General features: G+C 43.8%; 1 protein-coding gene across 2 annotated transcripts in view; it reads right to left on the reverse strand.

Moving 5' to 3' along the window:
- Window positions 1-265: 265 nt before the first annotated feature.
- Window positions 266-12,921, reverse strand: part of AP1S3 (adaptor related protein complex 1 subunit sigma 3) — a 948,614-nt gene continuing 935,958 nt past the window's right edge. For both annotated transcript variants that reach the window (XM_069618154.1, XM_069618153.1), the window contains one exon: window positions 266-543. In XM_069618154.1, the coding sequence (XP_069474255.1) occupies window positions 508-543 (36 nt within the window). In that variant the 3' untranslated portion in view covers window positions 266-507. The remainder of the gene's footprint in view (window positions 544-12,921) is intronic.

Consider the following 12,921-nt stretch of genomic DNA (forward strand, 5'->3'; position numbering starts at 1 on the left):
TTGTTGCTCTGGCGATACTCTCCGAATGTTGCAAAAGGTAAAGATTTCACATGGGCAAATCTTTAACACCAATGGATGACTGCATTGAACATCGAGTAAGACGTTATCATATACAAAACTGCACATTTCAGAAGCATGTGGAAGCAACATTTAACTTTACTGAACATTAGTCAATACCAAGCGATTTAGCAGACCCGTCGATTTCAATTCAACAATCCAATGCTGCACGAATACCATGTGGAAATGAAAAGTAACAAGGAGGCTCTCCATTCAGGGCGATTTTAATGAGAAGGTGCTCACTGCGTCTAGTATGCTAAGTAGGTCCACGTGGTCCAAAAGAAGTATTTTGTTTTACACATTCTATTTTCAAATTTGCTTATATACATGCCAGACAATTGTCTTGTAATTCATCACATGACGATGTTACAAATAAGTAATGGCAACAACTGCAATAGAAATTCTGTTGTAGGGAATGTCTCTGAAGGAACTCAGCAGGCAGTATGAAAGTTAAAATGCAGGCTTGTTCAAGTATTCTTCCATTGTCTAGAAAAACAAAACAACACAAATACCATTACCGTGACTATCATGGTTGTCATACGGAAGCACAGTCATTACGTTTATGCTCAAAGAAACCATCATTTATGAAATATTTTTTTTAAAAGTACACATGTGCAATCATGTGAAAGAGGATTACATACTTTGTATTGTCCCATGAATTCAGGCCAATGAATGCTAGTTTACACGTGGGGAAGAATTGACGATTCCTCTATTTTGTTTGTTACAATCATTACTCTTGAGGCGAGTCCTCAACCGGGAGTCAGGTGCTTAACAAGCCACCAGAAAAATATTTTGCTCTTTACATTTTTTGAAACTCCTCTCCTAGACTGGCACACTGAGCCTTTCTGCTTTGTCTGTCTCTGCTGGAGACAGGTTCACATATGCCTCCTCTCCTGCATCTCAGTGAAGTGGCATTGCTATTTTGACATGAGCGTGGGTGGCTTTCTATAAATAATAAAATACAATAAAATAAAATATGTTCTTCTCTTTAGGATATGCTCAAGCTATTTGGACCTGCAACATGCAACATGCACTCAGGCCTGGGTGACTCTTAACATATTGTAGGCTCATCTCTGTGAGCCAGAAATTCTTTCCAAAACATGTTTTCTAAGTTTTTACTGGGCAGGCTCTGTGACTAAAAGAACTGTTTCATCATCCAGGGTATAGCTACCCAAGCTTCCTGGAATAATGGCACTGCTGTGCAATCCAGATCTCCTGCTCCTTTACCCCCAATCCCGGAATCCCTTCCTTAACACTAGTGGGTCTATCTGGTAGGATGTGAAGCCGCGCCCCCCATTGGTGCATGGTAGTGGTCTAGGTGGGTTCAAGGAGAACACATCAGTTCTCTTGTATTTTATATAGATCAAGTGGATACCTTCCTTAGTCTGAAACAGTCAATGCTGGGCACAGTTGCTTTTTTAAGCTTTCCCACTTCCCTCTCCCTTGCACTTCCCACCTCCATTCCCCCTGCACTTCTCGTGTCGCACTTGCACAATCTGAAAGGCACAAGGCCTAGTAAGATCATTTGTCTTGTCTTCCCTTTGTCTTCCCTCCCTTGTCTAGTTGCACCGAGAAACACTTGTGTGCAGGCGCGTTATAATGCCATATCATATAGATCCCTTTTTTACTTAAAAATAGGGATTGCTGGGCAACTCTGTACTCTTGAGCTTTCGTTGAACCAGGCAAGTCATTTTCTTTGCTTAGAGGAAGGTATTGCTGGGCAAATGTGTTCTCTTGAATTTATGATATTCTTATATCATGGAGGTATAGAGCTGTTGATTTCATGTATACATAGAACTGATGTTCACAGGAAGTTGCTTGTAAATATTTATGGTACATACATTCTGTAAAAAGAAACATTTCCTAAATAGTCTAACTGCAGGACTGACTTGAAATAATTCCTCTGCCCTGCCCCATCCCTCTGTTTGTTCTTCTTGTGTTTCCTTACAGCTGATCCTACATAGATTTGGATAACAGGAGCAAGCTAGTTAGAAGTTCTTTTCAGTGCACCATGCAAGAGGAATTGAGTTCTCAGCAGCAGGAAAAGGCTATGCTTTCTGTGTCTGCCAGCAGGAGTGTATGCTCTTGTGAAGGAACTGTATCTCTCTGGTTACCATGGTAAAACTGCAACTTCAGCATTAGCAGTGAATCTCTTTATCAATCTTCCAGACACACAGAGCTACAGATTAGAATAGAAGTGTGGGGTGGCCAAGTCTTTTCTTCTCTACCCTGTGTTTCCCTTTCCTTCTTATAGAAATCTAGTTTAGACTGTGCATGTTTTCGAAGGAAAACTATGATGTGATAAAAGCATGCATGTTAAATACTTGTTTTGAGTGAACACTATTTTTACAATTACATTTGAATTGGATAGAATTCTCAGTGCAAGTTATTATTTGTCTTGCCTTTTTGGGAAGCCTGCCAGCGCAGTGGTTAGAGCATACTAGAGTATATTTAAGAGTTAGGTTAATACACTGAATAGCAAATCTGCAAGCAATTGCAACAACTTTTCAGGACAGTATCAGTAGCTCAGAAATGCACACTTGTCACTAAATGTGTATTTGATATGCAGGTTGCATGCTTGAATGTTTGCACTGTTCAATCTACCTCACAAGTTTTCTGATATAATAACACACACACATTTAAGAGCGCCGCGTTTTGAACCCGATGAGCAACTAGACCGCTGCAGGCTAAGGAAAGAACCAATCAAGTTACATCTGGGTTGCATAGTGACATGACGGTTAAACAGCTATTGCTTCAAACTTTTCACAAACATGTTTATGTATTAAAGGTGTTTGTTTATGCCTCTGTGCCCAATTGCTATTATCTACCAAATACTGTAAGTACTTAAGTGCTAAAGGAAAACAGAGCAGCAGAATCATGCCCAAAAAATATGAAAAACCAAATAGGTAATTGCATGTTTTGAGTTTGTTTTTCACTTCATGGGCACCTTTATGATGGCAATCGTCATTCTGCCAATCCAGAAATAAGATCTGAGACAGGTAATGTTAACCACTCTGCGATTATTATGTTTGGTTAAGGGAAGACCACCTACAATGGAAATGGCTATTTGCTACCCTTCTTGAATTTAATGTCCAATAATGTAACGTAGTCCCACTTTAAGGACATTGGTCAAAGCATTTGTTGCAGTGCTGCGAGGCAAGATGCTACTTGAAATCTGGTTTACACGGTTTATAAAAATTATTTTCTATGAAACCACACTTCATATGTTTGCTGCCACTGATAGTCCAGAGAGGTTGGAGATATGTTAGACTTGTCCAGCTAGGTTTGGTTTCCCTTCAAAAACAAATGAACAGTGGTACTTTGTGCATCACGTTTCTGAGCATATCTTTCAGTTGCACTGATCCCTACAATAAGCTTCTGAGAAAACATTCCCGGTAAGTGGCTACAATTGCTCCTTTTTCATTTTACATAATTAAAGCTTAAGTCCTTCTCCTAGAAGGAAAAATGTTTATTTCAAAATTGGACTAAGCCTGTGCTGAAAGTATGGAGAGAAGTTCAGACATGAGCATTGGAAACACTTTTATGCCAAAAATGACATTATTGAAAAACAAACATGCAAGCTGCGGTCTGCGTTTGTCCACCTTTTTTTCTCCTTTCTTCCTCCTTTTTTCATCTTCCCATGCCTCTGCCTCCATTTTTGCTACCTTCTGCCCCTCTCTCTCCTTTCTTCCTCCTTTTGTCATCTTTCCATGCCTCTGCTTCCATTTTCCCCACTTTCTGCCAATATTTGTCTGCCCCTTTCTTCCTGTGCTTCCTCCTTTCTTCAGCTTCCAGGCTTCTACCTACCTGGCTCTCTTAGGGGACCTCTGCCCTGCCCTCTTCCCGACCCCCTTCCCCAACCCCTTCCCCTAATTGGCTCCTCCTCAGAGGGAGGTGCTTCTTAACAGTGTCCCCCAGGGCAGCACCTCGTCTAAGGGCCCCAAGGCAGGGCAGCTCCCAAAGAAGCAGCTCCAGTCCGTGTTTGCCAGTGTTTGCCTGGGAAGGCAGAAGCCAGCCATCGGCCAGCAGCAACTGACAAGGTAAGTGTGGTCCATCTTCAAAACCGGTTATCTAACGGAGTTGACTGGTAAGGCAGTGCAGAAACCCATGCACGCAACCAGTCATTAGCGTGAGATTTGTGTAGTTTGGAGACAATGGGGAAGCCAAGGTAAATAAAACTATCGACTATTTTGAGGAATTCATTTTAGACCGACCATTTGAAAGTGAACAGGTGCTTTTTTAAAGTGCATGACTTTAGTTTTGGTAGCATACATTTTTAGGGAACGGTCAATTGCAAAAATTTTAAAAGACGTTAAAAGACTGAGCCCAGTACAATGTAATAGTAAAAAGTCATCGGTATAACTCAACCAGACGATTTTCAAATTGTCAACAGAGGCCAGTGCTGCCGATATGAGATAATTGCCTATGTCTGACATATATAAATTAAAAAGGCAGGGGGCAAGAACGCACTCCTGTCTGACGCTGCTAGATGTTGGAATATTGGCGGAAAAACAACCACAGATCTTAGCCTCACCTGAACTAAAGTTTCTTCATGGAGACCAATAATTAGTCGCAGCAGTCCTTCAGGTAATCACAACTTTGCACAAAGTAAGTTTTGATCTACTGCGTCAAACGCAGCATATAGGTTAATTCTACTGCGTCAAACGCAGCAGATAGGTTAATAATAGCGACAAAGATGGAATTATGTTTTCTAGACCAGTCTAAAGTTTGGACGCATTTCAATATTACACCATTTAAGATAGTATTCATTTGCCTGGGAAAACCTGTCTGCCACTTTTGCAGTTGTCCAGACTCACACGCCCATGACTCAAGATGACCCAGGATCAGAGTGGCAAAGGCTGTACTGTCAGCCTCCAATATGGACATTTGTCGAGAATTTTTGGGGTTGCACCTTGGGCCCTTTTTTGTAAATCAGAATTATGTTTGCCACCCTCCATGATTCAGGAAATTGATATCGCCCCAGGATCTCCTCAAATAAAATAGTTAAAATAATCGTCCATTACCGTTTCACACTTTTATGATATGATATATAATATTTTATTTATATTATGCCCATACACAAGTGTTTCAAGGTGCGAAGAGGCAATGGAGGGGTACAAGGGAGGACAAAACAACGATCTTACTAGGCCCATTGACATTGAGAATGTGCAAGTGCAGGGGAGATGGAAGGGGGACAGTTCAAGGGGCAGGGTAAGAGTGGAAAGTGCTGAACATGTGGAACAATGCATTCGATAATTTATTAGGGCCAGGGGCTCGAGAATCAATATTCTGTGGCCGCTCAGCCAATTTTAAAAATGAAAATTGGCTTTCTTGATTTTGACTACAGTGTGTGACAGATATTTTCTTCCTTTTAATACTTTAATTTGGTTTCTCATTTGTCATTTTCTGTCATTCACCTATTGGTAAGCTTACACTTGCAACCCCGAGGTCAATCTCTGCATGCAATATACAGTGGTCGCTTAAGGTTGTATGTTCACACAGTTACATCGGTTATGTACCCAGCTTGGCATAAATATATAATCTATAGTGGAGAACTACATGTCATTGCTACACGTATAATTATGGGGTATGTCGCCATAGACGGAAACATTGAACATTTTGAGCCCCAAACCACTAAGGGCTTTTAACCATTTAGGGCCATTTCCTGACCCCATATTGGAATTATGAAGTCTGGGAATTACAGTTGTTTCTGGATCAAAGTCTATGCAATGTGCATTAAAATCACACAATACAATTGGAGACCCACCTCTAAATTCATTGCACCAGCCATTCTCAATGGGAGTTAATTTATCCAATGAAGCATCTAACTCAATAACCCCTGATTGTGCCAATATACATTTATGAACATAAAATCATGCTTTAGCGTGCCTTCTTTCACTATGACATGGGAGCCTAAAAAGCCCTCACTTAACTATTGTTAACCTTGGACAGGATTTTTTTAGGATAACTGAGCCCCCGGAGGGACGACCCTTTACACCTTTCTTAGTTGATCAGAAATGGGACACAGCCATCAAATGAGGGTTTGTCCGTTAACCATATTACTTGGAGATTAATAAAATGGCATCTTTTAAAAAAATTTCCTAATACACAATTAGTTAATCATTTTTGATGTCCCTTAGAATTCCAGCACAGCACTAAAAGTTAATTTAGTTCAGGCTACGACTGGTTGCCCTTTTCAGATTGTAGAAACCAGGACCAGTCGTGGTTGTGACCCATATTAGCAGCATTACTCTTTACCAAACAAACCTCCCTCCCCATGTTTCCTCTACAGTCTGCTGAGACCAAGATCTCACTTGGCAGTGAGGCTGACACCTTGGTCAAATTGACATTTTGGTTATCCACCCCTGAATACATACTGACATTAAAGCCCAATCGCCTCAAGGAATGTCCTTCTTTCATGATGATGTCGATGACAACCTTCAGGTTGATGTACATGATGGCATGATCGGTTTGGTGCAAATATATAAAATCCCTTCTATTGATAACCACTGAGGACAGCGCCCGAAGGTTAGGAACTTCACTCATGAGCCGCATGAGAATTTGACTATTGATATGATATGATATGATATGGCATTTGTAACGCGCCTATACACAAGTGTTTCAAGGCGCGACGAGGCAGGGAGGGGGGAACAGGGGGAGGACAGACAACGATCCTACTAGGCCAGGTGTCATTCAGACCGCGCAAGTGCAGGGGTAGGGGGAAGGGAAAAGTGCAGTACAAGGTAAGTAGAATAGAAATAAATAGATAAATAAATAGGGCCAGCTGGTGGCAAGTGCAAGGTAAGTGCAGACAAGTGCTGGGAAGGGGGGGCTGTAGGGATACAGAGACAGTCCCGCAGTGCAGGGGTTGCCAGGGAGGCAGTGCAAGTGGAGAGTGGCTGGGCCCAGGACCGAGGTCGGTGAGAGTGGCCAAGTTTCAGATTCAGTGCAGAATTTAGTGAAGAATTTAGCAGGGGAGAGGGAGAGAGAAAGCAGAAGCAAAGAGGAAGGTTTTGAGGTGCTTCCGGAACCGGACATGGTTCTCCTCAAGTTTCAGGGAGGCAGGAAGGCTGTACCAGAGGGAGGCTCCTGCTGCGGAGAGAGATCTACCCCCAGCTCGTTGCTTCGAGAAGCGGCTGACCCTGAGGGAGTTGGAGACGGATGAGCGAAGGGCTCGGGAAGGAAGATATTTAGGAAGAGAGAGTTGCAGGTATTTAGGCCCCAGAAGGCCTTGTGGACAATGCAGAGGGTTTTGAACTTAATCCTCGCAGCCACTGGGAGCCAGTGTAGAGATTTCAGTCCTAGAGAGATACGGTCCCTGGGCTTGAGGCCAAGGACAAGTCTCGCAGTTCTGTTCTGGATGAGTTGCAGAGGGCGGAGAGTGGAGGCAGGCAGATTACGATAGAGACTGTTACAGTAGTCCAGCTTCGAGAGAACCAGGGCTCGGGAGACAGTGAGCTTCTGGGGGAAGGAGAGGAAGGGAAGAATACCTCTAAGGAGGTGCAGCTGGTAGTGTGACTTCTTAGAGACGTCAGATATATGAGGAGAGAAGGACAGTGTGGAGTCAAAGATGACCCCGAGGTTTTTTGCCTTGCAGGTAGGAGCAGGAATAGGCCCAAGAGAGGCTGGCCAGAGAGCTGCAGGGAAGGAGGGAGTGGGTGTGCCGATGAGTAGAATCTCAGTCTTACTAGCATTAAGGCGGAGGTCGTTGGCAGCACACCATTCCTGGATAGCAGACAGACAGTCAGAGATGAGGGCAGGAGAGGAGGAGGCCGAGGGTAGCCTGAAAATGAGCTGGGTATCGTCCGCATAGCACTGAAAGTTGGGGCAGAGGGCGGCGATGCGGTGGGCAAGAAGTGCCAGATACTGGTTGAAAATATCACTATTCTCTGGTAATAGGCTTTCCACAAGGATTTTGAACGGGCCCCTTGTCGACAAAACTGAGCCGTCCTCATTTCCAGTAAACATTCCCGGAGGACCTGATCTTACAGTTGACAGCAGTGGTCCCAAGTCAAGCATCCTGCCTGGGCCTTTAGAGTTTTTCAAGACACTCACAATTACTCTTTGACCCCATCTTTTATGGGTTTAAGCAGGGCCATGATGGCTACATACTTCGGAGTCAAAAGGTACATCTGGAGGTTGTTCAAAGGGGTTAAATACTGTCAAATTGGTTGGTATGGATGTAGGAGCATACTGATCAATGCTTGCTCCTGTCCTTGCTGAAGAACCAACGGGTAGTCGCAAAATGGAAGTTGAGTCTGTTCTACTGAACTAGGATGCTTTGGAATCACTGATCTGTCAACTACCAGTTGTAAATTAGTTGCAGTCTCATAATGGGTCGACCTGGTGCAATTATGCGGGACAGAATCTAGCTCCGTTTATGGTAGAGTATTTGGTGCCCTCAAAGGTACTTGCCAGATACTTTCTGGCAATCTGCCAAAGTCAGTTGGAATAGCTCGAGACCCTGTAGTTTTATGGGTAACAATTTTCTCAGGCACTACGTCAGTGGATAGGTCCACATTCATAACAGAGTCGGCATTCTGTGAAACACAGGTGATAGGAGCACTTTTCCCAGAAGGCGGCCTTCCAAGAATTGCAGCAACTCATGGTTGATTCACCAGGTTCTGAAGCAATTTGCGCGCAGACTTCTTAGAGGACTTTCCCTTTGATTTATTTTTGTTGATTTTCTTTTGTTGGAGCGCCTTTCGTTCTTGTGTCGATCCTACTATTTGAACTTACTCCCTTTGAAATTAATTCATCAGGGGGGTCCAGATCTATGCAGATATGTTCCTCCTTAATTCTCTCCCTTTCCGGCACATTTCCTGGCCCAGTAAACACCATTTCAGAAGTGTCCACCTAAATCACACTCAGAGAGTTCTGGCTGGGCTTTAGCAGTAAATCCTTCAGTATAACTCCAGCTGTGCAGGATTAAAGAATGTTATTTTTGGTATACAGGTTTTCCCATCCTTTGTACAGACTGCGATTCAGGCACATTCCGTGGCACTTGGATGCTTGAGTTAAAAGTGGAAGGTCAATTGCCATATTTCAGATCATTGGCAATATTTCATGGTTTTCTGGCAACATCAGGGTTTTTGCCCCACTGAGTAGATTGTACATACAAGAAAGATCATTAGCAGTATACTGCCACTTTATTTTGACGTTTCTTGGACGTTGAAAGGAAAATAAATCCGGGGCCAAGACAAGGCTACACCAATTATCTCACTACGCGTATAATTCCAAAAGTAACTCTCACCTGGATATAATCTTACGTAAGCAAGAGATCAGTGAGTTGGGGTGGCTGTGGTGCTTAGACAGAAAACAAGGAAAAACAAGTCATTCACGCGTGCAGCCCTCAAGCTCAGTCTAGAGCTGCCGGGTAAATTGGAACAGTCTTACCGGCTCCAGCTCACTCCCGCTGCAAACTGGTCTTTGGCTGTGCGCTCACTGCACTCTGTGTGATGTAGTGAAGTATATACTGCTGTGATAAAGGCTCACCCAGTTAATCAGCAACAAATAGGTGGCGCAGGTCCTGCAGTCCCAAAAGGCTTCTCACATTGCTGCAAACTGCTCTTTGTCTCCCCGCTCTTCACGCATACCGTGCTCTGCACAGTGTAGAGAAGTGTATACTGCTAGGCTAAAGACACGCCCAGTCAAATAGCAACAAACAGGTGGGAAAAGTACCTGCAGTTCCTAAAGGCTTCTCACACTGCTACAAACTGCTCTTTGGCTCTCCGTTCTGCATGCTTACCTAAGTGTTTATGTTTTACTGATTTCGATCAAACATGATAAAGACATCTAAACCTGTGACTTTACTGTGGAAAGACCTAGAGAAATTATTCGTGGCATGACAACATGTGTGGAAGATGCGGTTTTAGAAAGTTATGATTGTTTAGTTAAAAATCTCTAAGATAGCATCACATCAAACGGGAGGGACACTGGGTTTGGAAGCCACTCCCATAAGACTCCCCTGCCCCTTCTCTGTGCAATGCACAAGCACAGAAGAGCAAAGGACATCGCACTGTGAGCATACTTAGAAATATAAAGTAATTGTAAGTAATTTACTGGTGACATCGGTTACTGGCGCTAGTGCTGTTTTTGGGTTGTTTCTGGACTTCAGAAATCATTGTAGCTTGAGAAATCACCCATTTGAGACTTTTCCAAACCACCATTCCCTCACTAACTGAGTGACCATGTATTTTGGAAGGGCATGAAAACATGTGGTAATGAACTCCCTACTGTTGCCATTTACCCGCCAATAAGTCTGTGCGAATGCACGCTTCAACTCTTGGGCAAATACTCTTGGGGATTGATCCTCACCACACACCATATTGTATGAGACCTTTGGGGATGAAGATTTGGTCTATGACAGCCAAGTGGGCTAAATGGTTTCTCTGCAGAATCATATTCTTCAGTTTTAGATCTCCCAATCCTTCTTGATATTTATTCTCTGGTCCAGCTGTATTTTCATTGCTACTCCTATCTCCTTCCTGGATTGCTGACTGGAGCGCCCTTCCCTCTCCTCGCAAGTAGAGCTGTGAGGCCATCAATGTCTGATTGGGAATACGTTACTTCCTGGTCAGACATCAAACCAAACCATGTTTATTCGACTGCAATTAATACAATCATAAAACATGCAATAAACACAGATAAAAACCATGCATAGAAAAAGAATTACACTCAATAAAAAGGAGATAAAAAGGTATGACTCCTGGTCGGAACAGATCCAGGCTATATGAGGAGGAGGTTCGTCCTCACAGCCGGGGTTGGATTTCATTCAGTTTCATGTCAGCGTGCGCAATGCGCACTGACATGACACTGAATGGATATTCACATTTTCGACTGCAGCAGTGAAGTAGAACATTTTGATTGTGGGAGATGTCCTTGGAAAGTGGATACTCTCCCCTTTCCAAAGACACTTACCTTGAACCATTGCTGGGTGCGGATCACTTGCCCCGCAACACCACTAGAGATGCTTTATTTCAACTTGGGGAGCACTTAGTATATAAGCAGCCCTCTCCCTCCCCTCTGCCCCAAAGGGATGGTGCAATGCATATTGCCCTTCCTGGGGGCAGATGGGCAGTATATTTTTGTTATTGTTTATGGACTGTACTGGGGGCGGGGCACTAGACCACCACAGAAGTGTTTTATGTAAGGGGGGGATTAGCCCTCTCCCCTCCAGCCCCAAATGGATGGGGCATGTAATTTAGCCCTCCCTGGGGGCAAATTGGTGGTGTAATCTGTCAATCTGCCCTTAGGAAGGGGTACCTTTGTTTTTACTGCAGGGTGGGGGGTCACTAGACCACCAGGGATGGCTTGTATAATATGATATGACATTTATAACGTGCCTGTACACAAGAATTTCTAGGCGCGACAAGACAAGGAGTGGGAAACAAGGGAGGAGAAAATAACAATCTTACTAGGCCTTGTGTCATTCAGATCGTGCAAGTGCGGGGAAGGGGAGAAGTGTGATGGGGGAGGGGAAGGAGGAAGTGCAGTTAACTCACAAGTGCAGCCAGCGGGTGGCTCATAAGTGCAGAGAGAAGGGACTGTATGGTTGCAGATACAGACCCTTAAATGCTGGGGAGACAAGTGACAGTGCAAGGGCTACTGGACATGCAGGAGCCTGGGCCCGAGTTCAGAGGGTGACCAAGTGACCAGTGCGCGGAGCTGTCAGGTGCATCAGCAGGGGAGAGGAAGAGAGAAAGCAGAAGCGAAAAGGAAGGTCTTGAGTTGCATCCGGAACCAGAGGTGGTTCTGCTCAAGTTTGAGAGAGGCAGGGAGGCTGTTCCAGAGGGAGGCCCCATCTGAAGAAATAGATCTGCCCCCAACACTCTCCTTAGAGAAGCGTGTGACCCTCAGAGAGTTGGAGGTGGATGAGTGGAGAGCTTAAGAAGGAAGATGATTTGGAAGAGCGAGTTGGAGGTAGTGCGGACACAAGCTCCAGAAGGCCTTGTGGACAATGCAGGGGGTCTTGAACTTGATCCTTGCTGCTACAGGGAGCCAGTAAAGAGATTTCAGAGCTGGAGAGATACGATCCCTGGGCTTGAGACCAAGGACAAGTCTTGCAGTCATGTTCTGGATAAGCTGTAGAGAACGGAGAGTAGAGGCAGGAAGATTCACATTGGTTAGTTCTTGGAAAGAGACTTGGCTCAAACCCTCACTTTCACAAGCCTGATTTAATTTTGTAATCAGTTGCTGTTTCTCATGCAGTGAAGCATCACACTCTTGTACAAGCTGATCTCACTGTCGTTTTATGACACATAAATTATGATTAATTTTGTCAAATTCATTTGGGTACTCAACTTCTTGTTTGAAATCTGCTACATGTAGTTTCAGTGCCACAATATCGTCTAGCAGGCCACAATTACACTCATATATATTTTTTATATATAAAAATTCTGGAGATGCAAAAAGGGCATCACTTGGAGCTGCACCTCATCAAGTTATTTTTTCATTCCACCTTGCATTTGATCAATGAAATATTGTTGTTGCAATGCAGAAACCTGGATTTCTTTGAGTGTTTCTTGCAACCTCAAGATGTCTTCCAGGTTGTCATCACCCAATCGCTTGGTACTCAGCAGTTCCTCAGAATTTTTCTGGAACACTTCTTGGCAATGTTTAAAAGAGAAACCAGAGAAAAACTCTGAGTATGGAACAGAAGAAAAGAACGCTGATCCGGTGACGCAGACCCCTGACACTACAGGTAAAGAGGAGGACAGGAGGCCCAGGGAGAAAGGCTTCTAGACTCCGCGATCCTGAATACTCGTTCCAGTGAAGGGAAAAGATATCAGAAGAGTGAAGACCACTCAGGGACCCTGCATACTCGTCCCTGTTAGGAAAAATTTCTTAATTGTGGGTAATTTT

Source organism: Ambystoma mexicanum, chromosome 10 (genome assembly GCF_040938575.1).
Source record: "Ambystoma mexicanum isolate Mex_15411 chromosome 10, UKY_AmexF1_1, whole genome shotgun sequence".
Classification (NCBI taxonomy): domain Eukaryota; kingdom Metazoa; phylum Chordata; class Amphibia; order Caudata; family Ambystomatidae; genus Ambystoma; species Ambystoma mexicanum.